This window comes from Drosophila obscura, unplaced genomic scaffold (genome assembly GCF_018151105.1).
Source record: "Drosophila obscura isolate BZ-5 IFL unplaced genomic scaffold, ASM1815110v1 contig_31, whole genome shotgun sequence".
Classification (NCBI taxonomy): Eukaryota; Metazoa; Arthropoda; class Insecta; order Diptera; family Drosophilidae; genus Drosophila; species Drosophila obscura.
Genome location: NW_024542819.1, coordinates 1,094,268 through 1,121,614, shown reverse-complemented (window position 1 = coordinate 1,121,614; position 27,347 = coordinate 1,094,268). Strand labels below are relative to the sequence as shown.

Here is a 27,347-nt window from a genome sequence, read left to right as displayed (position 1 = left end):
ATCCCTATACCCGGCGGCACAACTCCACGCGCTGTCTGGGCGGTGCTGGTTGCACAAAATGGCGTAAAATAGCTGCTGCTCATAAGCAGGGATGGTCCGCTACATAATGGTGGTTCAATAAATGCTGCACTGCTCGCACCGACTCCGTTATATGTGATCGGATCGCTACTAATCGAAAATGGCGTATCGCTCCAAGATGGCGTCAGCAGTGACACCACACTACTCACCCCGACATCGCTCGATATTACGGTAACGGTGGCAGTGTTCACGTTGTTTCGGGCTCTTTCCCTTTCCAGCTCCTTTTCCAACGCTGCAATTTTCTCCAAGAGATCTTGGGTTGGAGGTGGCTGGGCCTGTCCTGGTACTGAAACTCCAGCTGTGGTCGTAATACTTCCAGGTTGGGAAGCCGCGCTCATTGTTGTTCGAGTCGCTTGCTCCTCGTTCAACCGGCTACTTCGTCTGGGAGAATGTTGCATCCTTCTATTCTGCCCAGTACTCCAGCTAATCGGCTCTGTCTGCGTCTACTCTGGGTCGCTGTCTGCGGCCCGTCCAATCTACGCTGTCCGCGTCTCTGGCAACTCTCTTACTTGAGGTGGCTGACTGCCTGTACTCAAGCGCAAGTTGCCCTTGCAGTCGACTTGCCTAGGACTGCGAATAAAAGATCATGTCGGTGGTCCCACGGAGTTGCCTTCAACGGCCGATATACCCCCAGAGAAGCAGGTTTTCTCGTAAGCCCGTTTTATTCTAGATAAGAAAAGATGGTCGCATAACCTCTTAGAAGTCCCACAATATTCTTACCGCAGTATTTCCTCCTGCTCTAACCACGCGATAATACAAAAGTGCTGAAAATATGGCGGCAATTCATCGTGGCCGAAAATATGCCCGTTCATTCCAGGGCTCAAAATCCATACATTTCAATATACTAGATGTACTAAAAATATTTATCGCTACAAATTATCGTCCCGCGAAAATGGTTTTTTTTTTATGGTGTAGTTTTTTTTTAAGAATTTTTCAAAATCTGGTATTATTTTTGTTTTGTTTTTTTTTCAGAGGTAGTGCTTTTATTTTTCACATAACTTTAGTATCTTATATCTGCTTCCATAGAACTTTGCAGTTCCGAAAAGCTGACAAACTATAACAAGCTAACAGCTATAAATCGTACCCAAACACTTTGTATCTGCAGCTTACCGCCTGGAAGATATTAAGCTTTGAAATTCAAATTTCATAATTTTTTTCGGTATTTTTTTTCCAAATTTTGATTTTAAAAACTCGGGAAAAGTCGATAAAAACAATAATTCTTGGCCAATATTTTTGGTTTTAGATAGACGCATTAATTGGGCGTCGTTTAAGCTATTGCTCATCAGAATCTATGGATAAACGGTCAATTTGGAGCCGTTTGACCAAAAAAACTCAAAAATAATTTTACCTGAAATTAATGATTTTTTTCACATAACTTAAGTATCTTACATCTGGTTGCATAGAACTTTGCAGTTCTGAAAAGCTGCCCAATGTAACTATAAATCGTACCCAGACACTTTGTATCTGCAGCTTAACGCCTGGAAGATATTAAGCTTTCAAATTTAAATTTCAACATTTTTTTGTGCTGCAGGCACGGGAAACTGCGGAAGCTTCCTACGAGCCGAAAAACAGACCACAATACCAAGCCGAGAAGGTACCAAAGGAGATGGAATGAGCCCACGAAGGGCAGATGGACGTTCTCCCTCATCCCAAACTTGTGGTGCACACGAAGGCACGGTTTCTTGAACTTCGACGTGACAAAGCGTACCTGCATCGAATTGGCCACGACAGCGATGGAGATGGAGCGGAGCACATCTTATTCACCTGTCCAACGTTTAGAACCGAGAGGAGAGATGGGATAAGTGTGTGGATGATGTCTAAATAAAACCCACACCCAACAGAAGAATCGAAGAAAGCGTTTACAGCAACGACTGCTAAAAAAAAGCGCTACTGCACAGAAAGTTTCGTTAGCGAGAGAGCTATACCATCTATTTGGATTTGGGTGATAGAGAGAGAGTGATAGAACAGCTACAAGAAGCGGGCTAAATGCAATGTGAGGGCGTTCACATTGATAATACGCATACACTGACGGTGAAAGATGGATTTTGTGATTAAAGGTTAATTAGGGAGTTTTTCTAAATTTTATTTTTCAACAATAAACCAGCTTTTTAGGAAAAATAAAAAAAAATTCGGAGCGAAAAAAAACACGTCTGCACACTACGAAAGAGAACGAACCACAAAGTTTGTAATATAAAATCTCAAACATGAAAGCGTTGACACTTTTCTGAGGAATCTTATTTGGCTTTGTAAATTCAGAAATTTATTTATTATGATTATGATATCCGATTTTAATGTACAAAATATATAGAAAACAAAAATGTTTGCATTTTCTCTTCTTAATAGATTGCAATAAAGAACATACAGTTTGTTTTGCATGTGAAAGAACTAAATATACAAATGCCTTTAAAAGTATCTAAAAGTGAAGAAATCACAATTTTTCAGTTTTGAGGCTAATTTCCCCATGAAAAACAACAGATATGCTATGGTTCCATTGTATTATGCAAATTTGGACATTTCTTTATAAGTATACACAAAAAAAACGATGAATTTGAACATTTTATTTTTCGGTCCTGGTTGACTTTTCGGCGGAAATGCCCATATATATATATATCAACAATGATTTCCAGTTTCTACCGGGTCAAGGCACTGGACGGACTTAAAAAAATTTTAGTTACTTACAGCGCCGATGCTCACGATTCTGTCAAAATGGTGAATGTAGACGTGTACAAAAACACGGAATAATCGAGTTAAAATTTTTCGACAAAGAGCAATAAATGTTTTTGGAAACGGAACATCTGAAAAAATATGAGATTATTTAGATTAATATAAATGGATACATATGTATATGGGCAGTTCCTATCTGGCGTTACGTTACATTCGTACGAGAAAATGTTGAAAAAAATAGTCAAAAAGCTAAAATTTGTAAAAAAAAAAATTATCCTCGTTGAATGAACGTTGGTTAGACCTACATTCACCAAAAAAATGAAAATAATCGAGCGAACGATTTTAAAGATATAAGCCAAAGTATGACCTAAAAGTGCGTTACATAAAACAGAAGTGGTTTTCGAGGTTGGGGTACAAAATGGCAAAACTCTGCGAATCTGTATAACATTTTTTGTGCTAATAAATGAAGTATTGAGAGTTAATTTTCAAACTTATTAAATGTAAAAACTTTTCCTGTTTTTTTGTTAAAAATCCGCGGAGGCATCTGGCGAACGTTACTGGCGTTACGTTACATGTTTTCATTGAACATTTTTTTTTCTTAGAATGTATTTAAATGAATTCTTAACGCAAGTAAACAAAATTTAAAAGATGTACAACTTTTTTTTAAATTTTACTTATTAAAATATTTATTATTTCAAGATAACAAAAAATTTATTTTATATGTAATGGGTTATGAGTATGAGTAATGGGTTACGAATGATCAGTAGAGAAGTAGAGAATTATTGTTATATAATAGTTTTATTTGAAAATGCAGTTTCAGCTGCTTTTATTTGCATGTCTTCGCTGCTTGACAAATAATGCATTGCATGTATGCCAGGTATTTTCTTCACCTTCTTCCACTTTTCAGCTAGCCCAGTCGAAAATTCGTCTATTTGTTTTGAAGAAATATATGTTAAATTAATTCCTGCGAGATTGTTTCGAGCACACATGTAAAACAAATAGGCGTTGTCCAAAATAATATTCTTTGTTTTTGTAATCTGCCAAACTTTTCGTTTTATGGTTGCCCCTACACCATCGACCGCACCTTTGCCGTGAGAGGTTGCAAAATAGTTCCACTCCAAAACCTTGCATCCGAATTCAGAAACAAAATCAGGTAAAGTTCGAGCTATATACTTGTTTTTAAATTGGGAGCTGCTTCCATCTGAGAATATATAAATATTTTTAAATTGTTCGTGTTCTGTTTTAATGATCTCCACAAGCTTTGTCAAAAAGCAGCAAACATCGAAGTTATTGTGGGTGAGTTTGTCACTGATTATAGCATACGACTTTACACCGCTCATTACCCAAGCAACGCAAGTAAAAATGGTAACCTGTCGGTAGCTGAAGTGAGCGCTCTGTATCTCATTTTGAAAAATCAATCTGTAATTCTCTGCAAAATCAATTTGCAGAACCAGATCTGCTGCCTGAATATATTGTTTTTTGGTATCAAAATACGTTTGCTGGGAACGTTTAACAAAAAAGTGAAGCTGAGCATCTAGTTCGTTATTAGAAGCGAATATTGGGTAGAAAGAGAACCTTCGGTGCTTGTCAGAGCAATCCGGTCTTCCACTTTGCGCCAATGTTTCCATTTAATTATTTCATCCATTATAGAATAGTATTTTAAGGGAACTAAATCCATTTTTACATTCCTTGTACAATTTCTACAATTACCCATCATACATTCTTTATTCACTATGCTGCAACACACAGATTTCAGGAATGTTTCGAAATTTGTGGATATTGTTTTTATAATTTCTGCACTGCTTTCCAGGAGAAACGAAAAATTGGCATGATACATACACACGCACATATTATGTGGGATCTTGCATGAGAGTAGTACATGTTTTGGTCGCAATTCGTAAAACACCGTCTTACTAACGTAGTTAGTCCCAATCTCCTTCTTGTAAAGTTCATATGACTCCTTCACCGTCAACAACATAAAGCGCTTGGCCATTATCACGCCATCGACAATTAAAGTGTCCTTCCGACCAGGAGCTTGTATACTAATATCGTCGCGCAAATAAAATTCTTTAACATGTTCTTTTTCTTTTTTCGATCCTGAACTGATTTTGTTAAAAGATATTGAACCATATTCTTTATATAGTAAGTCAACAATATGTGCTCTTTTCTGCGGGTCTTCTGGCAAAGCAGTTTTCACTTTCTTGAAAGCTTTTCCAAAAGTTTGCTTGCAATTGTAGGGCTGACCCAGTGGGTGAATGACTGTTTCTGCAGTTTTACTCTTCTCCCTCAATCGGAATTTTTCTACCCTCAAACAAGTTTGTTATTTTCTTTTGTCTAGCCGTTCTTTGTTTGCCTGATATAACAATTTTTTTCTATGTTTTACCGCTCTCTCTTTTGCTTTTGCACGGACCATCTCATTTTTCGCTAGGTCCGATTTCATTTTTTTCCTGTATCGCTCTGAGTAAATTTTCCCGTTATTGCTAGAATCCATCTGTATAACTGATAATTTATTGTAAAATCATAATAAACCAGACAGAAATAAAAGTTACTTACAATCTGGCGTGACGTTACACAATTTAGAAAACTGATATAAAATGTAGTAGCTGTAGCGTCCTCGCGATTTTTGTTGAAATGTTGTTCTACGTTGAAGCTTTGTTAAGTCGCTAACTTTTATCGACTTTTGATCAGTAGCGAAGACACAACGAGAAGGAACGTGCGAGCCGCTTCTGGGGACGCGACTCTACTTATACCCGTACTCAGTCAGCATATACATTTTTGAGCATATGATTTTTTAGAATTTTAGAATTAAAAAAAAAATTTTACATTTTACATTTTTTTGCTACATATGTTATCTACATCTACATATATTATGTATATTCTACATCTAACATGTAGATTCTACATGTACCATTTAGATTCTACATCTCCTCCGCTAGGGGTTGCTCGCGCACTGAACGCGGCAGAGTGTGCGAGCGAGAAGGAAAATGAGGGGTTGTCGTTTGCGGGAGGGGCCAGGGGAAGCAACTGAAAATTAATTTCTTCATTCTGGCTATAATTATGATCAGATCTGATTAAGATTCGGCAGTCTGGTAGATATGGGCATTCTCTACGATACTGCGTTTTTAGTTTTATCGTATCTTTAAAAATGTGCTTGCCACAGATTTTCGTCCTTTGCGGGGGCGGAAGGGGGCGGGGCGAAATTTTGAAATACACTTGTAGCAGTGGGATATCACATGAGTCTGGAAATCAAATTTGGTTGCCCTAGCTCTTATAGTCTCTGAGATCTAGGCGCTCATCGAGACAGACAGACAGACAGACAGACAGACGGACAGACAGACATAGCTATATCGACTCGGCTATTGATGCTGATCAAGAATATATATACTTTATGGGGTCGGAAACGTTTCCTTCTCTGCGTTATACACATCCACTTTTACCACAAATCTAATATACCCCTTAACTCTTTTTTGAGTACGGGTATAAAAAGACTAAATGCTCTTTTTCTGGCGTTACGTTACATTAGAACATCGCTCAAAAGCAAATCAAAATTTTACAGTTAATAGATATTTGCTAGCTGTCTTTCATTTATTTTACGGTTATTAGTTATTGGAGCAACAGTTTTGCGATAAGAGTGCAATCGAAGATGTACTCTTACAAATTTAATGTGTAAAGAGAACACGCTCTTACAAATAAACAAAACTGCCCAAAGCATGAAGTTGGACTTTGAAGCCCGATATCTCGGAATCGGTTTGAAGGAGACCTGTGATCTCTTTAGATTATTTAATTTCAAATATTTCTCTTTGGTATTACAAGTAAAAAAAAGCTTTTGGCTAAATTTTAAATTTTCGGTCGTGTTATATGTATGTACTTATAGGTATACAAAACGAGCGGGAACTTTGGCCCTTGGCGCGGCTCTACTTTTTTAGCCGGTACTCATTCAGTATACAGGTGAACTTGTGATTTATGTAACTTATATAATATATTTTATACGTAAGTGCCGGATTTGGTATCAATCTAGTGACCGATTTTATTCGAATTTTAAAATATTTTTTATGTTTAAATTTTTCTGCAACTGCAATGCACGATGCAGATTGTGTGAGCCAGAGGGAGAATTAATACTGGGTTAGAAAAGACGTAGCGTTGCCACTGCAACTAGATTTTTGCATTTTGTGTATAATAAAATCCATGATAGGTCTATATGATGATTTCCTCCATTCCTGAGGATAATAGCCCCAGTTCATTATGCTGTTGAATATCACAGTAAAGAAAATACACTGCACAGCTCGGCAATTCTATGATCATTTTAGGGGAGATGAAATCGTGACCCGGAGCTTTCTTTTGCTTTGAGATTTGGTCTTTAATGATTGGAATATGATAGGCGGAGTAGCTTCGGTATTGTTGGTTGGTGAGAGCACAAAGCTATTTGTGGCTGGGTGTAGTTTGAATACGTTTTCTAGATGGACGGCAAATGTATATGCCTTCTCTTTGTTGCTGCGAGCCCACTCTCCTGTTTGTGTATGCAAAGGTGATTCACTCTTGATTGGTGGGCATACGCCTGATTTACCTTTCCACAGTGGGAAGCATCGTTTGCTAGTTGGGGAGAGTTGCTCCATATAGGATATTTGACCTCGGTTTGTTTCATCTTCTAGGGCTCTGCGTAGTAGGTGGTTGGCTATTTTTAGCCGCTCTTTCGAGGCAGGTGATCTGTGTGCTTGCCACTCTCGGCGAAGCCTTCTTTTATCGCGTAGCAGCACTTCAATGTGCCTAGAAATACGACTGCTGTTGGAAAGTTTATTAGATGCTAATATTGGTGTTGAGTGTTTTGCCGCCAGTGACATTGAGGATACCAATGCTTCGACTGACCTTTCAATGTCATCTTTACAATAAATGTTTGGGCAGCTATCAATATGAGAGCCTATGAACTTCCTGTATTTGAGCCAATCTGTTTTGCTAGAAGTTAGAAAGTGTGGGCGTTCTGAAAGCTGTGAGCTTGCAGTACCCTTCGTGTAACTGCAAAATCAATCAAGTCGGGTTGCTTGTTTGGATCTGTGGGCCAATATGTGGGCTTGTCTAGCTTGTTTCGTGGGGTTATTATAGCGTGATATAGTTGTCTTCCTTTCGGGTTGGTAAGTCTAGATCTCCAATGGGTGTGCTTGGCATTGTAGTCACCAGCTGCTATAAATCGGTCACATAGTAGGTCGAAAAATGTTACAAATTCTGTTTCGGAAATGCAGAAGGCTAGGTTTAGGTAGCCGCTCCGAATTTCAATATGAATTGCTGTTGCCTGTAGATAAGGTGTAGCAAATGAAGGCAATGGATAATGCCTAATGCGATTCTTGATCAGAACGCCAGTACCTCCATGTGCCTTACCATCGGGATATGAGCATGGCGTCAATGTCGTGTTGAGCGAGGAACAATTGAGGCTCAATTTTCTTTTCATTTGCACATAGCGATCGAGCCCAGTCTGAATTAACGCTCCGTTAGCGTTTTTCGAACTTATTGGTTGGGAGAGGTGGGGCTTGTCACGTGGGTCGACAGTATCGGGCGCTGAGCAATTGCAGTGGTTGTTGTGGTCGAAGACACAGTTTTGAGCGTGGGCATTGTACTAGTTGTTGTCGATATTAGCAAATCGTTGGATAGGCAGTACGAGTCGGGGGATGGGCACTAAGCACTCCATGACCCACTTTGCAATGCAGGGGAGAGAGAGCGTGCTCTCTCCTCGTTCACTTGCAGTGATGCAGTATTTGTTGGTACTGATACCTTTGGCGAGAGTATAGAGAAGTACGCGTTGTTTTTTGCTTGCGAGAGCCGACGCTCGTCTGGTTGCTGTTGCCGGGCTTGGCTCATTTTTACTTTGGTTACAGTGCTTGTGCTCTTTACCGAGCTGGTGATCTTATACGTTGACATTTGTTTTTTTTTATTATTTCTATTATTTTTTATTACACGATTGGATCATATTCATGGGCAGCACGAGCACTAGTACCCATGCATACCCCGAGTGCTTTTTCGCGAATTAATTTGCGATTAATTGATTTTCACGGGCACAATTAATCGCAAATTTAGGCACGTCAGCGGCAGTTCTTTCGCCTCTTTATATCGCCTTCTTCGTTTCGATACTGCAGCTGCAGAATCTATGCTGTTTTCTCGCACTCTATCTCTCTATCTATCGCTCGAGCTTCTATCTCTTCTTTCGTTCTCTCTCTCGCTTGCATTAGGGCACGGGCAATTCGGTCCGCCTGCCCTCTTTTAGCCATTAAGTGATCGTGATCGTTATCATTATCTTGATCTCTTATACTTGATCTACTTATAACAAAATAAATAAAAACACATAAAGTATATTTAATCCGCTCGAGTTCCTATTTTACTCTATGTCAACAGACGCCATATATTTTATGGCGTCGGAAACTCTCCTTCTTTGCAGGAATTTAATATTTATGCAGGCGTACATTTATTTGAGTATAAGGTATAAAATTTCGGCGTTGGAGTATTTTTATTTTTGAGATTCGAACCTTTGCATTAGCGAATTTCAATCTGTTCTCCAGGGTTTTATTAAGTAATTGTTAAATTTAGTTTTAACAGTATTTATCAAAATTCTGATTCTAAGTAAGACGTATGTAGGTATATACTAGAGCCTTGCAAGAAAGGACAACCGAATCGATTCGTGCAGAGAGAATGAAAAAGCAACACAAAAATTTGTCCTCTGCCTAAAAATCTCTAGTTGTGTGTGTGATATCTTGCTTTTAACTGAAAAAATTTTGAGTCGAATTCGACTGTGGGATAGATTTTTAATGATCGAACGCATTAAAGAGGCATGAGTATAGCTGTGATTTTATGAATACTGTGGATTCATGCAGGGCTCTAGTTTATAAATTTATCCGAGTTTGCACGTACATACCAGTGGATACGGGGAATAGGGCTTCATTGTTAATTTGAGTCTCAGTCCAGTCCATTAAGTGTTCAATATATTTTTGAGCCGGGAGAGCAACTGGTTTTTTATAGCTAAAACCGGAAGTACAGACAAAAAAAAGTTAGTCAGTAAACTGATTTCCCTACGCAAACTATCAGGAACGAACGCTCCTACACGGCAAGAATTGGTTAGCGAGAGTGAGATCTCTAGAAATTAAAATTTTTTAAAATATATTCGTATATGTATATGTAAGTCAATTGAAATAGTAATCACTTTTAAATGTTAGCAATTTAAATGCTTAAATGTTAAATAGTAAGTACCTACTATTAGACTTTTTGTTACTAGCGCCCTAATTTATAAGTAATATGCTTGTCGCGCTAGGATAGAATAATACAAAACACAACAAATTTTAGTGCATTCATGTAGTGTATGTTGTCTTAATATGTTTTAGCCCCACTCTAAAGACCAATTGCAATATTGTGCAATCCAGCGATGACCCAGAGCGAAACTCGCACTTTGACCAACTTCCGAGCTGACCATAATATGACTCGTCAGGGAATTCAGCGTGAAAACAATTAGAATATGGCTTTGTTGCCCAACGCCAAAAATATACCTGCATAGTATCAACTCGCCCTTATCACTTTGTATAAATATAACTTTTTAACACTCAAAGAACATTGGTCCATATATTACAAAATAATATTTGAAAATAATATTAAGGAACCTTTGTTAATCACAAACACCCCTAATAAATCGTTTGATCCCGGAAAAACTCTTGTGTATGGTGCCCCCAGTACAAATTACACCAGGAACGTATAGAATTAGCCCAGAAAAACTTCTTACTTTTTGCTCTGCGTGGCCTTAACTGGAATGCAGGTGTGAGACATAATACAATGGTTCCATAGCAGATCTCAGTTGTTTAATGAGGAAATTTGCCTGAAATCTGAAAAAAATGTGATTTCTTCCCTTTTAGCTTCTTTTAAAGTTTTGTATATTTAATTCTTTCACATGCAAAACAAATTGTGTTTTTGCACTTTTTCTACTAAATCTCTTTATTGCAATCTATTAAGAAGAGAAAAATGCAAACCGACCAAAACTACTAACCAAACTTTTTATTTTGATTTTAAAAGTAGCGGAAGTTTGCGGCCGTGGGCAATGTTTTTTTTTTTTACTTTTACTTTTAATTTGTGAACAAGCAAATAAATATTTACAGATGTCTAAAGCAAGTGAAAAACGTAACCGATATATCAATAAAATTAAAGGCGATCCACAGAAGCTAAAAGAATTTCCCGAAAAGCAGCTGAGAGAATGAAAATTTTCTATTCTTGTTAGATATGTTCCATATATGGTCCATATATGGTCTACGCGGCATCACAACGGGCCGTAACCGGCCCAAGTGTGTCGGGTTCCTAGCGATCCCGACAACCGCCTCAACCTAACCCAACCTAACCTAGATATGTTATTACACACATAAAATGGACTAATAAGTTTTTTAAGGATATATGAAGTGATTAATGGGAAAACGTGAGGTAAAAAAAAAAATACATATGAAAAAATCGTACGTTCGCGACCAGTATTAGTTGAATTAAAAAAACAGCAATGGAGATAATTGTATGTGAGTATACTTGATAGAACGCAACATTAATTCTCTTTAAAAGTAAATTTATCGCTTTAGAATATTGCATTCCCATTCGAAGATTTTTGCATTTTACTAGATTAAGTCAAAAGCGACTTCTATTGTTCGCGACCGGAGGTTTTTTGCAATTATTATTAAAACTAAAGTTTGATGAACCCGATCATTTGCACTAAACATAGAGCTAACAAAATGCTATTGAAACGTAAAAAAATTGTTTGGGAAAGTTTTTGTTTTCTATATTTTTTTGTGCATTAAAAGCGTGGGAACGTACGTTCGCGACCCGTTCAAATAGCTCAAAACAAGACATGCATTAAAAAATAAACCAAAAGATTACTTACTATAGATATACTAATAAAATTCGAATTAATTAAGCAGATTTAGCTATGGTTAAAAACGAAATGGGAAACAAGCTAGTTAACGTCATAAGCTACTCTGGTCAGCCGTATCCATACAGTTTACCAAGGTCGAATGGAATTTTCAGCCCCTTGTTAAATGAAAGCTCACTGCTTCATGATCTTCGACTAGCTAAGCCGGTGTTTTCACCAGGTCCTGACGGAGTTCCCGGCTGTGTACTCAGGTACTGTGACGACGCTCTGTGTGGTCCCCTGCTTAAACTATTCACCCTATCCATTAACTCTTCATGCTTCCTATCAACAACAACAAATTTTTTAGAGTTTACCTCTTTTATCATTAAAGGCTTTCAAGGTAACTTGCAGACGGATGTCATTTACACTGATTTCAGCAAAGCATTCGATTCTGTACACCATTCCCTTCTAGCACAAAAACTTGACCTTTTAGGGTTTCCGCCTAATCTTTTGAGATGGATTTCTAGCTACCTTCGTTCTAGGTCTCAAAGAGTCCTCTTCAAAAACTCCTTCTCTTCACCTGTTAAGGTTACTTCTGGAGTACCACAGGGCAGCCATCTAGGCCCCCTACTATTCACACTCTTTATTAATGACCTGCCTTTAGTATTAACAAACTCTCGAGTACTCATGTATGCGGATGATGTTAAACTCTGTGTCCAGTATAAGTACATTTCATTTCACTCTCGCTTGCAATCCGATCTCAATAACTTTCAGTCATCGTGTTGTGAAAATATGTTACACCTAAATGCCTCGAAATGCAAAGTAAGGACATTTCATCGCTTCAGCCCCTTTTTGGCTCCTTACAACCTCTGCGGTGGTTCTCTTGAGAGAATTGCCTTGGTTGATGATCTTGGTGTTAAACTAGACCCTAAGGTAAAGTTTTCTGAACACATTTCAACCATGGTAAATAAGGCCATGGGCGTGCTTGGGTTTATAAAGAGGTGATCAAAGGAATTTGACGACCCCTATATAACGAAGACTCTCTATATCTCGCTTGTTCGTCCGATTTTAGAGTATGGCTCTTGTGTATGTATCAGTCCAGAAAAACTTTTTACTTTTTGCTCTGCGTGGCCTTAACTGGGATGCAGGTGTGAGACTGCCATCTTATCCTCGTAGATTGCTTTTAATAAACCTTCCAACCTTAGTTAGTCGTAGAAAAATGCTTGGTGTGATTTTTATGCACAACCTGATCAAGGGTGACGTAGATAGCCCTGACTTGTTGAGCCGCATAAACTTTACGATTCCTATTAGATCTACTAGAAACTTCATTCCTTTGTTCCTTCCGCTTTGTAGATCGAATTATTCCTTGCACGAACCATTTAGGGTACTTTGCTCGGACTTCAATTCCCTCTACCATATAATATCCACTACTAATTCCCTTCCTCTTCTTAAATCACTAATACTAACATACCTTTCCAGTAATTAGTACTATTTCTTAGCTATCTTTGCATGTTTAGCCCTTTGAGTTGTGTTTAGCTCTAATTTTCGTCGAATTTTAGTCTAACACCTATCTTTCCTGCATGCTCGCGATCGGTTCGGTAACACGCGTCGAGCGTCATGCGACAGCGCCCCTCGGTCGGTTGGGCGGGAGGAGGGACTGCATTTCTGCCTGGGTTCCGCGCGTAACAGGCTTCGGCTTGGTGTTGCATGGGCCACTTGATGGTGCAGTCACTGCATATCAACGTCCAGACCAAAAAAAAAAATTAAGGGTTCATAAAGGTTTTCTGGTAGATGAAAATAAAGAGATTTTTATTTCAGAATGCAACGAGAAAAGACTATCAAAATTTTTTTAAATTATTTAAAAATTAAGGAGTGGAGCGAGCGAGCTGTTAAACTGCAAAAAGTACTAACAAGAAAATAAAATAAATGAACATTTCCGTTTCATGTTTTTCGACGTGGATTTGTTGGTAATACCAAAAATCTTATTTAAATTATAGTGACAGCCAAGATGCGATAAATTCGCTAATTGCGATAACATCGTGCTCGGCTACCGTGGCAAACATCGCAAATATCTCCACGAGATGGCACATCAGTTTGTTATTAGCCTAATATGGGTCCTGGGCCACCGGGACATCGAATGCAACTGAATAGCAGATGAGCTGGCTAGAACTGGTACTACAATTCTCCTTCTCCAAGATAAGGAGGACATTCGTATGCCAATGGCCAATTGTAATCTCAAAAGAAAAGAGCACTTTAAGCTACTAATAGACAATAGATGGCACACAGGGCCACTATAACGCATTAATCGGCCTAATGGCCTAATATCACAAAAAAGCGCACCGAGGAACTTTGCAAACCCAGCAGGAAAAGGTGCAGCTCAGTCATACGTTCCCTTACGGGACATTGGCTAATAGGCACTCATGCAAACAAATGCTGACATAGTGTCTCACGAGGGAAAAGGACATGATCTATACGGTATCACAACGATCCGAAACCGGCTGAAGTGTGTCGGGTTCCTAGCGATCCCGACAACCGCCTCCACCACCTAACCTAACCTAGAATTGCAGAGTCGCCAATACATTAAAATGGCCGGTTCTCATTTCTTGACCATTTGAAATAATTAGAGTTATAATTTTTGTAATTCTACGGAATTATCGGTCAAATGCATGTGTAATTTGATACGCATGTAGAAATTCGTTTCAGTTGATGAAGGTTAAAGTCAAAATTAAAAAATTAGGATTAAAATATGTAAAAATAACTAAAATATTTGTCTATGAATTTTCATGTGAATTATATATTCATTATTAAGCTTGCGTAACTCGTTCGGATGATATTTTATCTTTTTTTGTGCAAAAAAAAAATTTCCTGGAACTATAATTCTTTAAAAACAGTGGAAGTTCGGAAATTACAACCCCCACAAATTAGAACATTCTATATATTAGAACCGGACATTTTATTGCATTGGCGACTCTGAAATTAGAGCTGGAAGAATTTTTGTATTGCCCACACAGTTTTGCGTTTTTGGTTGAAGTGAAAATAAAAATGGGAATCCCCGAAATTTTTGTTGTATATACAATTCGGTCATATGCATGTGTTATTTGATAAAAAATTTAAATTTAAAAATAACTAAAAAGTTATTTTATGAATTTTAATGTGTTTAATCAATATATCTTAATAAATAAGAACTGTTTTGCATTAAAATAAAGCTTGCGCAACTATTTTAAATGAGGTTTTATCATTTTCTGTTAATATTTTTTCTGTCCAGAAATGTCCAGAAAATATAACTTTTCAGAAATAAGAAACTACTTCCACTGTTTTAAAATTAACCCAGGAAATAGATGGTTCTAATTTCTGATATTCTGCTGTAAAACGAATTCAGTAGTGTACGTTTTATGCTGCAAATGGAATTCCACAAAAGTTGGCTTAAGAAATCTTTTCAAACCAAATGGTCGCAAGTTTTAACGGAATGAAAACCACCCAAAATATCTAATCAAGGAGTCAACTGACTTGCAGACATGTCCTCTTCCCTTCATTTCATTCAAAGCTAAACAAAAAAATTAAGTGGTTAACACTTCCTTTCAAGTAAGTTAGCCGATTCATCCGGTTGCATGGCCCCTTGTATTTGGTTCGGCCCTCCAGGCGACGATCATAAATCGAGCACATTATTGTGTAAACCAAGTGCACCATTTGGCCGAGACTCGTAACAGCACACCCAAGAGTAGCAGTACCCACGAATGTGCCGCGTCAGCAAATTGACGCGGCGCCGACTGCGCAGCAGGCGGCCCAAAGGCTAATCTAATATGCTGTTTGCATTGGGGCTGCGTCACACTTCTTTGCGTCTTGCCGGAGACGTAGTTTTTTTTACATATGTTAAGCATAGGACCCTAGTGGTGGCAAAAAGTTGCGTCGCTCTCTGATGCATGTGCGTCTATTCGAATTATTCGATTGCTTTTGCGCTTTTCTGACCACTAATAACAACAAAAACTTGTAGATCAAAAATCAAATTTTGGCACTAAAAATGTATGGTTGTGCAAAAAGGTAAAACTATACATAAAATCATTAAATAAAATACTTGAAACTGATTGTACGACCATTTTTGTGACACCCTGATGCCATTAAGACACTGCTGGAGACGAACTTCGATGGTTTTCATAATTTGAAGAAGAACTCCTACAAACTCTACAAAGAAATGTCTGAAAATAATAAATAAATATGAGAACCAATTCTCTTTCGTCCATTTTTTTGTCGTCTTGCATAATTCTGTTGATTTCCCAAAATTTGTTTGCTTTCCTTGTCATCAAGCACCCAAATCAAAATTCAAGACGCACGTCTGCCAATGTGAACGCATTTTCTGCTTCATTGCGTCTATTCCGAAAAGTTTGAAAAGGCTATTAAGAGTTCAATTTTTGTAGATTTAAATTACACTACTCTACAAAATCGAACTTTTTTTTCCTCAAGGATCCAAACTAACTTTTTCTGATAGATATGGGACTTTAAATTTTTTTAAAGAATTATGGTTTTTTTTCTATGGCATAATTTTTTTTTGAAGAATTTTTGAAGGCTGGTATTTTTTTTAAAGCTTTTATCAGAGGTTTCGCTTTTTCACATAACTCTAGTATCTTACGCCTGGTTGTAAAGAACTTTGAAAAGATAAGTAAAACAGCTAGAAGTTAAGCCAAACAGTTTGTGATTTCAGCTTTCCGTCTGGGAAATATAAATATAAATTTTAAAAAAATATATTGAAATGCAAAAATGATGATTTTTGTGCGGAGTTTTTTTTAAAAACTTTAAAAGACTTTAAAAACTCAAAAGTCGAAAAAAATAATATCCTGTGTTCTCTATCAGGTACGCGTTCAGGTAACAAATTTACAAGCCTTTTTCGTTTGCTTTGTTCCCAATTGGTTGTTGGGCCCGCAACCTTCAAAAAGGTATTTTTTGTTCATTTTTTTTGGTTTGGGTAACGAATTTTAGCTCCAAAGTTTACCCATAGATTTTAATGAGCAATACCTTAAACGACGCCCAAACCTCCACAGACATGCATAACTCCTCCTCAAAGTAAATTTTGCAGCGGAGTTATCACTTTTCGCTAATTAAATAATCAAACTTAGAAGCTATATAATTCTGTGCTAATAGGCATTAAAACGGAATTATTTTCCGCGGAGATATTTTCTCCGTAAAACTGGATTTATGTCGGCAGAATCATGACGTTACAACTTATTTTGGCAACTTATCTGCGATATCTGAAGGAAACCTAAATCGTATATTGATTTCAAATGGGTTAGGCGCATAAAAACTTACATATCTCCATCTGCCCACAAATACTCATAGCGGGAGCCTCCAGACATCGTTGGACAAGTTGATTCGTCGCAATACTCGGAAACAGTCCCATAAATAAGGTTGATACGATTGAAAAAGTCGACAACTTAGTAATAAAATTAAAACATTTTAAATTTTAAACTTGTAATTAGATTGTAAACATCTGTACTGCAACTTACCATGCACAGCTAACCAGTCGTTCATGTTCTCCCCTGGAGGTAACCGCACCACTTGACGTAAATTTATGCCAGATTGAAGACTAGCTTGGGCTTGCTTGTAGAGAGAATATCTAATTGTGCCTGCCGCAAAGCGTTTTTTTGGCCGAAAAGTCTGCAAATATATATTTTGTTTGAGGAACATGCAACTGTCGAGGCGGATTCTGTATAAAAGTTTATTTGGATAAATAGAAATATCGTACTTTGCCTTTTTGAAAGAACTCAACAAATCCATTTAAAGCCATATTATAATTTATTTCCTAACACAGATAATATTCAGTGGCATTTCATTAAAACGTGTAATAATATATAAATATTTACGTTTGTACTAGAGAAGTGCAACACACTGTAAAAAAATCGACTGTACTATCGATTGATGGACTAAATATTTACGGTATTCATAAAAGCAATTAAAATTTACTTCATACTATGCGTTTAACATGAACGGGGAAAAGCACCGTATGCCACCAACAACCGGTTCAATCGCTTTGCTCACACAACCCTTCACGCACTGCGCACAGCCTAGTACTCAGATCCAAAAAAAGTAGTCTAGCAAAATCTGGGATGAAAACGATAAGAAATTTCTTCGAGCACAAAGTGTTTGCTAGCGACTGTACGCCGAGCAGTCACAGTTAAAAAAAATTAAATACCTATTAATACTAGAAAAGTAGCCAATGGCATTTGATGGTATTTTGGTAGGCCCAAGATAGATAAAGAAATGTTCTATATTCCGCCAGCGTATATTAAATTTATTGTAATGGACAACAACAAAGCCAAACAATACAAGCGGCTAACGAATTCTCCGATGAAAGCATCGAACGCAATAAAAGTTGCACATCCTCCTCCGCTGCTACAAGAGCCGCCAATTCGACTAGTAGTAATTTCCAGCTTTCGTACATTTTTATACCCGTACTCAACAAGAGTTAAGGGGTATATTGTATTTGTGGTAAAAGTGGATGTCTGTCTGTCTGTCTTGATGAGCGCCTAAATCTCTTAATTTGGTTTTCAGACTCATGTGAGATCACACTGCTACAAGTGTATTTCAAAATTTCGCCCCGCCCCTTCCACAATCACAAAGGACGAAAATCTGTGGCAGGCACATTTTTCAAGATACGATAAACCTAAAAACGCAGTATCGTAGAGAATAACCATATCTACCAGAATGCGGAATCTGAATCAGATCGGATCATAATTATAGCCAGAATGAAGAAATTAATTTTCAGCTGCTTCCCCAGCCTCCTTTAGAAAGAAACCAGCTAATCATTCTCTTTCTCGCTCGCATACTCTGACGGGTTCAGTGGTAAATGTGCAATCTACTTGTTAGATGTATAATATACATTGTAGATGTAGATAACAGATGTAGCAAGAAAATGTAAATTTTTTAAATTCCAAAAAATCATAAGCTTTACGGATATATATTCCCGTCCCCAGAAGCGACTCACACGTTCCTTCTCGTTTTAATAACTTTCATTAAATTTTCTCTCATATTTCACAAAGTAAACAAACCAACACACCTCTTCTCGCACTAGGCCGCTAGAAAAATATATGACACGTTTTGCTAGCAAAACTTTTCTTATTGATATGGAATAATATATAAGAATATGAAATAAAATAAGAATTGCTTAAGAATTTTTGTAGATTTCTCGACTTCTAAGGAAATAAAAAGAAAAAAAATGAAGGTGCACGTCGCCCCTTGAATACCCTAATGGACAATTTTTCGAATACGAAGTCAATTATGATATACATTATTCATTGTATAAACTGGCACAAACTGGTATAACTTAGGCATCGGGAAGTCGTTTTTCTTTGCCCTTGGAATAAAGATGACTTAAACCTTCGGCCATTTACATTGTATAGAACCAAATGTGATACTGGCTTTGATTGGGCGGCAGTGCTAGTTCTCATCTGGTACAGGTGATTTGTATGAGCTAAAGCTTTCTATAGCCCTTTGTACCTTGTTTCGATGGAGTACCTGGTAGAGTGTCCGATCTAGGATGGATTGCTAGTGCCTTCCTCTCTGCTCGCCATGACTTTGATTGACATTGATATGCAATGACTGAAACATCAAGGGGCCCATGCGTCACCAAACCTGTTACGCAAAAACGCAACCAAACGCAACTCCTTTCTCCCAACCAACCAAGAGGCACTGCCGCGTAGCGCGTATAACCGAACCGGGCGAGAACATGCAGGAAAGATAGATCTTATACTAGTATTTGAGGAATATTAACAATAAACACAACTAATAAAACTAAACATGCATTACAAAAATAATACTAATTACGGGAAGGGTATGTTAGTATGTGATTTAAGTGATTTAAGAAGAGGAAGGGAATTAGTAGTAGATATAATATGGTAGAAGGAACTACACATGTATAATCCGAGCATAAGACCGCAAACAGTTTATGTAAGATGTTCGCTCTGCGGCCCTCTAATTTTACTTCGCTCCTCCTAAAAAGTTTTATTTTCGGCGTTTAATTGAAACTAATTGTGTTTTATTAGTGTACCTTGTGTTGTTAACCGACCGTGCAATCTGTCCACTACCTGTGCTCATTTAGTTAACGTATTTTTGTGTAATAATTTCTTATTTAAAGTCAATTGGTCTTTCTAATTTCTTCCGTGAATTCGTAATCACAGCTGTGTTGTTGTTGATATATGCTCGATGCACTCTCTCTGAGCCGCTCTCTACTTTTATCTCAGCTCTAACCATTCTTCCTACAGTGCAAGTAACTGACGCGCTCTGTGTTTATCTCGTCTCTCTGTGTCTATCTAGCTTTTAAGCTTTGATTGCTTTGATAAAACTAACTGCGTTTCGAGCGGCCACCGTCGAACGCTTGTTGTTGTTTTTGCGAGCATGAGAGACAGCTTTAGAATATACACCGACTTAATTGTTACCTTTTCCTCATATATTTTTTTTTCTTTTTCTTTTGCTCTACACTGTTATAATGAGTACTTGCTGTGCCAAAAAGTGCCGCTCGGTAGCCGTAAAGCCAATTTTCACCTACTGCTGGCCAAATTGGTGGACGCGTGGTCGACTTGATTAAGTCTCGCTGTGGCCTTAACTGGACATGCTGGGACTGCAGGCAGATTGAAAGCAACATGCGAGTTTTTATGAGACAAACTCATAATGAATTCGCGGCCGTTAACTCTGGATTCCGACTGTTACAGGAAAAGTTTCTTTCTATGGAGTCTCATTTCAAAAATCTTAAAATTTTGACTGAGTCGCCTAAGAGAAAGAAAGGTAACAACAGTTTGAAAAACGTCGGTCTATTTCGTCTAACCTCCTGGAATTCTCCACTTTTGTTCATGAGGGTTTCGCTAAGCAGTCTCAAACTGACGTAGTCTATACTGACTTTAGTAAAGCCTTTGATTCAGTAAATCATAATCTGCTTATTCATAAATTATTTCTCCTAGGGTTTCCCCCTAAACTTCTTTTCTGGTTTAATGCATACCTTTGTAATCGGTCTCAGTGTATTTGCTTTAGTAACTCTCTTTCTCTCTAAGCCTGTTTCTGTATCGTCGGGGATACCTCAAGGTAGCCATCTTGGCCCTCTGTTGTTAAATGTGTTCATCAATTATCTTCCCAAAGTCTTAACTTATTCCCGAGTACTTATGTATGCGGAAGATGTGAAGTTATGTTTCTCCTATAGCGACCCCCGTTATGTCTCCAATCCAATCTTGACGCCCTCAACAACTGGTGCTTAATAAACATTCTTCCCCTTAACATTTTCAAATGTAACGTCATGACATTCCATCGCAGCAAGCCTTACCTTTTTGACTACAATATCCATAACTGTTCCTTAAACCGCCTTTAAAAAATTACTGACTTGGAAACTATCTTTGTACCAAATCTGTCTTATAACTCACACATATCCGCTATTTCGAATAAAGCCAGAGGTGTCCTGGGCTTTATCAAAAGATGGTCTTAGGAGTTCACCGACCCTTATACCACTAATCTTTTATATGTATCCCTTGTCCGGCCTATCCTTGAATATTGTTCCTGCGTTTGGTCTCCGCATTATCAAAAATATTAGGATATGATTGAGTCAGTTCAAAAATAGGCTATAATTTTTGCACTTCGTGTCTTTAATTGGGACGTCTCTAGACATCTTCCTTCTTATGAGAGTAGGCTCCGGCTCCTCGATATCCGCTCTCTTGAAAGCTGCAGGATTTGGCATGGAGTTATTTTTCTTCACAAACGTCTCGCTGGTGCGGTTGATTCCACTGCCCTCAGTAGCCTTATTAGCATTTCTGTCCCTTCCCGCCCGACTAGGCAGTACTTTCAGCTTCATCTTCAACTCTGTCTTTCTAATTACTCTGACCATGAATCTTTCCGTAGCCTTTGCCGTAACTGCAATACCTTCATTCATCTGTTTTCCTTCGAGACTAGTTATATTAAGGTAAAATCTTTGATTACAAATAACTGTAATTAATTGAATCTTAACTTAAAAGGCTAAAGGCTATTTCCAGACTACAACTTGCTGTGAGTCGGCTACTTAGCCAATAAATTAGTCCTATTGGGTCAGGATAATATCCATAGTCTGGTGATCCATGTTTTTGTCATATTCATAATACGGTATAATTTGATAGTTTAACTGCTTATAGTTTAACCTTATAAAATAAATAAAAATAAAAATAGGTCCGTGACCTTTTGTTTAAAAATCAGGTTTTTATTTTTCAACATACAGGCAGGCTCCGGTTTTAACTTTCATTTTGTGTTTTACTTTTCAACTAAAAGTCATACTTTTCATTTCAAGGCGCTCTGGAATCCACTTTTGTGAATTTGTTTACACTTTGTACTGTTAAGCGCCAAATTTAGAGCGCGGAGCATGCTCGATAATCTTATTTTAGCTCTATTTACTTTTTACAGCATTTCTCCAATTTTGTTTCCCTTCATAAAAATAGGATTTGTCAAGGTTCTCAAAATATGCATTTTTTGTGAGATGACTTCATCATTGGACTCCAATATCTTTCCGACTAGCCATTTCTTCTGGTTTGGAGACAAGAAATAGTGACTTGGGACTAAATACAGAGAATAGGGTGAGAAGCATAATTCATGGATTTTTGCTATGGAAACTGGAATCAATGCGGTTAATACCGTGAGGCATTCCAAAAAACGTTCGCCATGACTTTATTGTCTGAAAAACCGAACTGAGGTTTATTTTGCTTAGAATCATACTGAGACTACTGTTCTGACTGCTTTGGTCTCTGGTGTGCTTTGCTGGATACACAGTTTATCCACGTTTTCGAAACGGCAAAAATCTCATCCTTAGTGAGGTTAAAAGCACTCCTTCGAAGTTGTCACACGAGTGCGACTGTGATCGATTGTGAGCAAACGCGGTCAGCTTTTTTATACCGAAGTGATCTACGATCATATCATGAATATTTTCCATTTCCTCGGGTATAGGAACATATACGCGTCCAATATGTTCGGTATCGTTTGTGCTTGTACGGTCACAACGAAATACACTAGACCACTATTTTACCATTGAAATCGGTGGAGAAGAGATCCTTTTTCTTAGTTTCAGTGGTGGTTTTCTTCCGCAAAAAATAATGCCTAATCAGCACACAAAATTCAATTTGTTCCATATTTTCTTCAAAGCACGAGGAAGCTTGCTATCAATGGCTGTAGACCTCAAATAAACTGATAGCAGGAGTTACGGGTCCAATTCCAGCAGAAGATAACTTCTTTACTATTAAAGGCCTGTCTCCAGCACCACGGAAAATTCCTGCCATGAATTTGCTTGTTATTCCGTGAGGGTGTGGAACATAGCTAAAACAGGGTTGATGAATCAGCTATGTTTTGTAAACAGTGCCCACTGTAAAATTCTGCTAAAATTAAAAAAGGAAAAAAATTCACTCTGATGATAAAGTGATTGTGTTGGTGGCGGCATATATTGTTGCAAAACAAAAAAAAATATTTTTTATCTCTTTTTGGTTTTGCGGACAGTTTTTGCCTACATCTTGCACCATTCACTTCAGGAATAATTGTTGAACTGGGCGTCACCTGAGCTGGGTGTCAGCTGTTCTCTCAATCCACATACGGTCTCGATAGGCAACTATCTATATAAATCTGTGGATTCCGCTCGTGTTGCTGGATACACACTCCAGGAAAACGTAAACGAAAAATTCCTGCCACAGTTTTTTTATATGGAGTTTGACAGGAATTTTTCGATTCCGCGGTGCTGGATACTATGCTATACAGGCCAAAACTCAATGCATCGTAATGACATCACAGCACGTGTATTTAAACAGAAAATGAAGTCTTTATTGTGTTTCATAAAAAAATCACACGTATTTTGTCAAACAAAATGCTGGATGTATTCAGTATTCAAGCACATATTTTAATTTGGTTAGTTGACAAAATACGCCCTGAGGAAATAGATAGTGTAATATCAGCGGAAATTCCAGATCCGCTAACTGATCAACTACTGTTCGATATGGATCGGTTCCTTAAATCGCCTTTACAAAATCACTGATTTGGGAATTATCTTTGTACCTAATCTGTGTTATGACTCACACATATCCGCTTTTTCGAATAAAGCCAAAGGTGTCCTGGGCTTTATCAACAGATGGTCTAAGGAGTTCACCGACCCTTATACCACTAATCTTTTATATGTATCCCTTGTCCGGCCTATCCTTGAATACTGTTCCTGCGTTTGGTCTCCCCATTATCAAAAATATCAGGATATGATTGAGTCAGTTCAAAAACAGGCTATCCTTTTTGCACTTCGTGTCCTTAATTGGGACCTCTCTAGACATCTTCCTTCTTATGAGGGTAGGCTCCGGCTCCTCGATATCCGCTCTCTTGAAAGCTGCAGGATTTGGCATGGAGTTATTTTTCTTCACAAACGTCTCGCTGGTGAGGTTGATTCCACTGACCTCAGTAGCCTTATTATCATTTCTGTCCCTTCCCGCCCGACTAGGCAGTACTTTCAGCTTCATCTTCAACTCTGTCTTTCTAATTACTCTGACCATGAATCTTTCCGTAGCCTTTGCCGTAACTGCAATACCTTCATCCATCTGTTTTCCTTCGAGACTAGTTATATTAAGGTAAAATCTTTGATTACAAAAACCTGTAATTAATTGAATCTTAACTTAAAAGGCTAAAGGCTATTTCCAGACTACAACTTGCTGTGAGCCGGCTACTTAGCCAATAAATTAGTCCTATTGGGTCAGGATAATATCCATAGTCTGTTGATACATGTTTTTGTCATATTTATATTACGTTATAATTTGTTAGTTTAACTGCTTATAGTTTAACCTTATTAAATAAATAAAAATACAAACTGGAGGCCGCAAAATGGGATGATTTCCCCATCAGACCGAGAGCCCGACCGTGGGTCTCAGTGAAACCTGCAGAGCCGGAGAAGATTCTCCAGTTGGCCCAGGTGAAAGAGTTCACGGTGCAGAGGCATCAGATTATCCTCGTCCTGAATTAGAACGACACTAGACCTCCTGAAAAAGTCGCACGGAGTAGTGGACTTTGTTTAGAAAGAAAGTAAACATAGTCCACTGAGCTGTTGCAGGTCCCCAGAAACGGGATCCTATCCGCTGGGTCAGACGTAGCATCTGTGTTGTCGGATGTTATCCTGTATTGCTAAAAGTCCAATGCGAGCGACCTATCCAGAAGTTTTGGACGCATAGTCCATAGTAAACATAGTCCACTAAAAATCGGACTTTAAGGGCAGGCAAGCGGAGATCCAGCCAGATCTTGAGCTGCTGCAGGTCCCCAGAAACGTGAATCTAATCCGCTGGGTCAGACGTAGCATCTGTGGTGTCGGATGTTATCCCGTATTGCTAAAAGTCCGATGCGAGCGACCTATCCAGAAGTTTTGGACGCATCGATGTCGGGGAGGAGATGTAGTCCACCAAAACCGATGCCGACCATACAATGCATTGTATTGCAATTGTGGAGGTGAGTCTCACCAATGTTCCTGACACTCCTGCATATAAACCTCCACCATTGTAGGGTAGCATGCTCTGCCCTACTGCTCCACCAAACCAAGGATGGAGCCGACATAGTCCTCATTCAGTAGCACTGCATCCTCGGAAATTATAAGCTATACGTAGGTGACACCACAGGTAAAGGCCGCACCTGCAATCGTGCATAAATATATTAAAACTTATTTTTGCTCCATAATTGCAGCAATGAAGATCACACAGCGGTGAGCCACGAGGAGAGCTCACTGATGATCAGCACCACATATATGGGTCACGACGAGCCGGACCCCCCCTCTACTCGCGCCCTTAAGGGCGCTCATCGCAGACTGCGGGGCCACGGAAGCTCGAGTGGAGACTGAGCATAGAGGAAAGGGTAAAATGGCTACAGTGGCCCTCTATACCAACAGAAAAACCATCGGACTTAAATGGGGAATGACCCCGTACATAATCCGGTGGCTATACACCGCCATCAATCCTGATGAATGGAGTGCTGGTGTGGTGACCAGGGCTATGCATAACGGGCGGACTACGCACTACCTCAGGTAAAGCCCTCGATACCATGTTGTACCTTCCTTCTCTAGAACTAATAGGTAAAAAGGTGGCAACACTTTCCGCTTTCAGAATGAGAGAATCCAATCTCTGGAAAAATCTGCGTTTGGCCACTCAAGAATCTTGACGAGAATCCCGCAACTATCAGAATGAAAAGATCACTGTATACAGATTGATCACCTCTCGACGCCTCTCCAGGAATCAATTCCACTCGAAGAGGACTGGGAGAGGGGCGAACTTGGACCTGCAAATGCGATCCATATATACACTGATGGTTCTAGCGAGCCCAACATCAGTCATTTTCAGGATCATGGATCACTGTAGTGTGTTCCAAGTGGAGGTTGTACCAATAAACGAGGCTATCTCCATCGTCTCCATCGTATTAAAGCACTAGGCTCAATATCGTAGAACTCAACGACTATAAATGACTGCAGCAAGTCTCTAAATGAGATCGCAGATCAGTTAGATCTCTTTCTAATATGGGTCCCCGGACACAGGGATGCTGTCGAAGAAATAGCGAGGCAGGGCACTACCACACATCTCCCATCAGAGAGGGAGCAAATTGCGATGCCTTTGGCTACATGTAGGCTTCTAACGCACACAATTTTCGAGCAAACTGCGGACAGGCGATGGAAGCTATCTGAAATTTTAGAATATTTTTTCTAAACAAACAACCGAGTTTGGTGGCTGCAAATTCTGTATATTTCGACGAAAGACGGAAGACTCAAAAAAGGGGCGTGCGCTCGATTTCAATATTAAATTTCGACTTCTTTTCATTTTCGTTATAAAATATTCTTAAGCCTATTTTATCTAGGGCGGCACAGCGAGGCGAATTCGCCCAGAACGAGAGAGAGCTTTATTGCGCTCGCGCTTCGCCCTAAACTATCTTACACTAGGCCTGTGGGACTTCAACCCAACGGCAGAAGCGCCAACTTATGTATTGGCTTCCTGTAGACCGCTTTGCTGCTCGTCCTGAGGTCGACCAACCTGACCTTTCCGCCCTGCCCGGCGTGTGTTGCGACGACCCTTCCGAGGAGCCACTGTTGGGGCGGAAGGTTGTCCTCTGCGACGATGACGAGGTCGCCTTCCTCGACGTTGGGCTGCTCCTGGTGCCACTTGCATCTTATTTGCAAGCCCAGCACATACTCCCGGGACCATTGCTGCCAGAACATTCGCCTCGCTGACGAGACAAGCCGCCATCGCCTTAAGCAACTCAGACCCTCCTTGTCCGGGGTCCGGGGTGCTGGGGGTGCGATGAGCGGCCCGCCTGTCAGCAGGTGCCCGGGAGTCAGAACGTCTCCATCGCTTGGGTCGGGGCTTATTGGTCCCAGAGGGCGCGAGTTAGGCACCGCCACCGATGCCTACCATCACGCTCTCCAGCTCCTCGGCGGTGAACAGCGCGCTTCTGGCCGACCTCAGCAGGAGGTTTTTGGCCGACTTCACTCCTGCCTCCCACAGTCCGCCCATGTGCGGAGCTCAAGGTGGCAGGAAGGCGAGCTCGCAGCCGCTTCTCGCTGCGAACTCTCGAATTGCGTTCGCTTCCGTCTCTAGCGTCCTCCTCAGCTCGTCGAAGTGGTGACTTGCTCCGAAGAAATTTGTCGCGTTGTCGCAGTTCACGCGGAGCGGACATCCTTGACGACCAACGAACCTTTGAAAAGCCAATATGAAGGAGTTAGTCGTTAGATCGGAGACAATTTCTAGATGAACCGATTTGGACGCAAACCAGACAAATAACG

The 27,347-nt window shown here is 39.2% G+C and overlaps 1 protein-coding gene across 3 annotated transcripts in view; it reads right to left on the bottom strand.

The window, feature by feature from the left end:
• The window catches only part of LOC111076540 (MOB kinase activator-like 3), a 49,781-nt gene extending 32,335 nt beyond the window's left edge, over positions 1–17,446 (bottom strand). Inside the window, exons 1-5 of one of the 3 annotated variants that reach the window (XM_022370367.2) lie at positions 17,325–17,446; positions 17,086–17,236; positions 16,889–17,012; positions 9,638–9,741; positions 2,758–2,873 (exon numbers count right to left, since the gene is read on the bottom strand). In XM_022370367.2, the coding sequence (XP_022226059.1) occupies positions 2,758–2,873; positions 9,638–9,741; positions 16,889–17,012; positions 17,086–17,236; positions 17,325–17,366 (537 nt within the window). In that variant the 5' untranslated portion in view covers positions 17,367–17,446. Of the gene's footprint in view, positions 1–2,757; positions 2,874–9,637; positions 9,742–16,888; positions 17,013–17,085; positions 17,271–17,324 lie in introns of all 3 variants that reach the window. The other 2 variants (XM_022370366.2, XM_022370368.2) reach the window with 2 other exon arrangements.
• Positions 17,447–27,347: the final 9,901 nt, after the last annotated feature.